The sequence below is a fragment of the Humulus lupulus genome, chromosome 2, assembly GCF_963169125.1.
Source record: "Humulus lupulus chromosome 2, drHumLupu1.1, whole genome shotgun sequence".
NCBI classification, from domain to species: Eukaryota; Viridiplantae; Streptophyta; class Magnoliopsida; order Rosales; family Cannabaceae; genus Humulus; species Humulus lupulus.
The window spans coordinates 265,154,043-265,158,718 of NC_084794.1; the positions used below are offsets into that span (position 1 = coordinate 265,154,043).

General features: G+C 35.4%; 1 protein-coding gene across 1 annotated transcript in view; it reads right to left on the reverse strand.

The window, feature by feature from the left end:
• Positions 1 to 1,219: 1,219 nt before the first annotated feature.
• LOC133815451 (uncharacterized) overlaps positions 1,220 to 4,676 on the reverse strand; it is a gene marked incomplete at its 5' end in the record, with an annotated part of 8,516 nt that continues 5,059 nt past the window's right edge. The window contains 2 exons of the mRNA XM_062248290.1: positions 1,220 to 1,400; positions 1,570 to 1,964. Coding sequence (XP_062104274.1) covers positions 1,220 to 1,400; positions 1,570 to 1,964 — 576 coding nt within the window. The remainder of the gene's footprint in view (positions 1,401 to 1,569; positions 1,965 to 4,676) is intronic.

Here is a 4,676-nt window from a genome sequence, read left to right on the forward strand (position 1 = left end):
TATGAGCGACTAGCGATCAAGATGAGCGCCAAGAAAGATTATGAACTTATACGTTATGGTTTATGATACATTTACGCCAGTGAGCCTTATTATGTTTATTTTATATATATTTTTAAAAGAATGCATAAAGACACTATATTTTTATTTTAAAACCTTTGGGCCCAAATTGCATGTTTTTATCAAGGCCCCGCTGAACCTTTTCTCTAAAATGGTATTTTTCTCATAAATATAAGTTGAGTGACGTTTTACAAAGTAAATACATTATGGCGTCCTTACACATTTCCCGTGCTTAGTTGCTTCCGGATTCAACTGGGGTCATTTAATTAGCCAGCAAGCCGATTTAGTGGTAAGTTTTCCACTTTTCTCTCCTGTCCACAACCAGCCATCAGTAGTAGCATTAGTAGGCAGAGGAATGTTGAGAATTCTTTTGACATCTTTAGATATGAACCATTGTTTTAGCAGCTCCACATTCCAAGCTTGGTCTTCAATGAAATCCTTAACCCAACTTAGACCAAAAGTGGCATCAACACTCCATTTGGAACCCAATGATGAAACCAAATGGATGTTGCATGAAAATTCCCTATTCGACGACAAAGGCCCTTTGCAAGATGTTCCCTATTCCTGAGGATGACCTTCCAAACATGGGAATCTCCCTGAGAACCCTCCAAGTAGGCGAAGTCATGGCCCTTAATATACTTAACCTCTATGATTGAATTCCATAGACCACCATAGTTAGTCAAAGCCTTTCAACCTCATTTAGTGAGAAATGCATTATTTATCATCGATGTTGACCTAAAGCCAAGTCCTCCATCCACTTTTTGTTTGTAGAGTCCTTCCCAGATAATTGTATGCAACTTTCTCTTAGATTCTGTATCACCCCACCAAAAATCTCTGAGGGACCAATCAATTACATTTGCAATTTTCTTTGGAATAAAATCAGAAGATGCAATGTAAGTCCCAATGTTTGAACCAATTGATTGGATTTGAGTTGCTTTGCCTACTTTTGAGAGAAGCTTACACCTCCATCCTTGTATGCGATGAAGTACTTTCCTAGCTAAAAATTTCATATCCTCCGACCTTTTCTTTCACCTTAATAGCGGTAGTCCCAAATAAATAGAGTCTTTTTTCATTTGTTTCATCCTGAGCAAATTGGCAATACTTATAGCTTTCAATCCGGGAACACCCTTGGAGAAAAAGACTGATGATTTTTGGAAGTTCATCATTTGACCGACCACGAATAGTATTTCCCCAAGCACTCCATAATTGTCTTTGCCTCATTCATAGTAGCTTGTCCAAAAAGAACTATATCATTTGCAAACATCAGGTGTGATATTGTTGGACCCCTTCGACTAGTTTTGAAGCCTTTAATTTTTGCTATGGAATCAGCATCCATGAGAATTCTATAAAAGAATATCAGGTGATAGCATAAACAAGGCATGCGATGGGGGATCTCCTTGATGGAGACCCTTCACAGGGTTTACTTTCCCAACCAACCCTCCATTTAGCATGATGTTAATCTGCTAAAGTGAAATGAATTTTTTAACGAGATTCCTGAAGTGTGACCCGAACCCGTGGCTATGCAAGACCTCCAAAATGAACTCCCAATGCATTATGTCATATGCTTTGGCCATATCCAGCTTAATCATCATGTGCCCTGATTTTCCTCTTCTCTTTCCCATGGAATGAAGAATCTCCTTGGCCAACATAGTGTTATCATTGATTGACCACCCATGAACAAAAGCCGATTGAAACGGGCTTATCAGTTTTGGTAGGATCTCATTTAGCCTAGATGCCAGAATCTTGGAGAACAGTTTGTGTGATACATTGCAAAGGGAAATTGGGCGAAAATCTGATGTAAGATGGGGCGCTTCCTTTTTGGGAATAAAGTCAAGATTTGTGTTGTTAATGCACTTTCGAAGAATTCTAATTGAGCAAAATTGCGTTGCCATGTCTGTTAAGTCATTCTGTAGTGTCCCAATGGTGGTAGTAAAAAGAAACAGGCATGCCATTTGGCCTAGGGGCCTTGTTCTTTCCCATAAAACTAAGAATCCGCTCAATTTCATCAACTTGTGATAGAGACTCAAAGGCAAAGTTATCATCATCTAAAATAGTAATCTGAACTAAAGAAGGCAGCTCAGGTGGAGATCTAAGGACCAGATCTTAAAAAAGATCCTTGAAATTTGGGCTGAGCTTAAAATCTAAAAAGCTGAGTACACTGACCTTCTGAACACCGAAAAACCAAAACCAATTAAACAGAACACCGAAAAAACCATTAACGGTGTAAACCGCCACTGATCGATCGGTTTGAAAATTAATGGTGCACTTACCGAATTGAACCAAAATCGACCAATTATACATATAAATTATAAATATAATACTATATATTTATTAATTATTAAAATTATTAAATAAAAATTAAAATTTGAAATGTGTTTTTTTCTTTAGGGCACCCGAGTACTGTAGTTTTCTCTCTCTCTCTCTCTCTCTCTCATATATCTCTCATTTCCTCCCTCTTTCTCTTTTGGTCTCCTCCCAGGCCAGTCGGCGGCAGTTGCAGAAGCACGGCACGACCCTCACTCACTCACAAATCGCAACTGCTAGCCTAGCCGCAAACCTCAGCAACTCAGCCTAGCCGCCAGCTGTAATGACCCAACTATTTCTATGACCTTGGACTATTATATCTACTATGCATAACTACTATTTTGGGAAAGATACATAAGAAATAATATAACTTTATTAAATCTCAAAATATTGTATCAAATACATAATAACAGAAAATATGGCATGGGTACCCATTGTTTAAAAGAAAAGCATAAACTTTAATTCAATTGTTTAAAAAAAACTAAATGCGGAAAAACATGATCTAAAAGACTAAATATAAATAACTTCATCCTCGATCGACACACAGTCCACTCAGTTCGTTCATCTTCAACACACATGCCAAGCTTCCAAGAATCCTTCCGCATCCGTATCTAGTTTCCTGCATCACACTAAAAAAAATAAAGGAATGAGCCTAATGCCCAACAAGGAAAACCTAACACATAACTCATATTCATAAAATTCATAACGTAGCATATAATAAAACATATCATAAACATATGTCACACATACTATAATGGCCATTATTACTTGGGGTCCCATAACCAAACAAGTCATATGCCCATTAGATTTGTGGGGCTTGCTAGCTAAGCAAGTCATATGCCCATAAATTTATTGGGGCTTGTTAGTGTACAGGTCATATGCCCAAGTCTACAAACATACACAATATAACATTTCATAACACAACATAACATAAGATAACACATCACATATCATATAACATATAAAATCATATCCTATTTTCCTTACCAATATACCGGGATGATGAGAACAAAATCGGGATTTTGGAACACTCCTAAAAACCATAATATAGAGGTGAGTATACTAAAGAAAAGAGATGGAAAGAATAAACTACACCATCGAAACGATACTTACCAACGAAAATCTTAAGTTCGAAGAACTTAGATGCCTAAACAAGAATAGAAAAGACTGAGTTAGGATTTGAGTAGAGAAGAACTATAAGAATCAATACAGAAAGGAACTAGAATTAGGAATACCTTGAATGCTTCTATGACCGAACTATACCTCGAAACTGAAATACACTATAACCATACTTCCCAAGTGTTTATTAAGCTTATAATGATTAAGCTTATAACCCCAATCCAAGTGTTTATCACTCTATAGTCTCACTAGCACATGGAAGGCTCTGATCAATGCTTGAAGAATGAATGAAAAGGTTTGGTGCTAGGTCCTATTTATAGAGTTCTAGGAATAAAAATCTTCTTTTTGGCTTTGAATAAAAATAATAAATTTAATTGAAAATATTTGAATATCCTTCAACTAAAGGCTTAGGAATTGGTCAAATTTTTCAGAGAGATTTAAGGATTCAAAGCTTGATTTTTAAAATAATAAAAACAAATAGAATCCTAACTTCTAACTCTCTAAATCTCGTAACTCTAAACTCCCCTTAAGTAAAATCAACATATCTGGAGCTGTAGAACTCCGATTTGGACTCTCTTTATACCGTTAGAAAGCTAATTAAATTATCTACAAATTTCTAGAAATACTATTTTTCGAAATTCATAACATAACCGGGTCAAAAATAGGTCGAAATTTATAGTACCCTAAAGTTACGAAAAATCTATTTACATCCTAATCCACAAATAAATAAAATTGTGACAAATATCATACTCCTATCAGATTTTGGTGAAGACTAAGTCTTATATTTCTCTAATTTTATTATTAAAATAATAATTCCTTAGTAATCATAACCTTAGGAATAACCATGCTCATGACAAGTGCCATATTCTTATTAGCTCTATCTAAACCTTAGGTTATAATAATTATCATATTAATAACCAGCAATATTAATCAAACCTTATGTTATAATTAATATTCTTAAACTATAGGTTAAACTTATAAAATCCATAACTATTGCTAGGAGTTTCCAACTAAGTCCATAATTATTGCTAGGAGTTTCCAACTAAGTTCCGGATTGAACCAAAATCCATAGTAATGAACATACTATAACTAATACTATCTACTACTACTACTACTACTACTACTAATGAACATACTATAACTAATACTAGCTATAACTAATACTAGCTGCTGCTGCTGCGGCTGCTGCTGCTGCT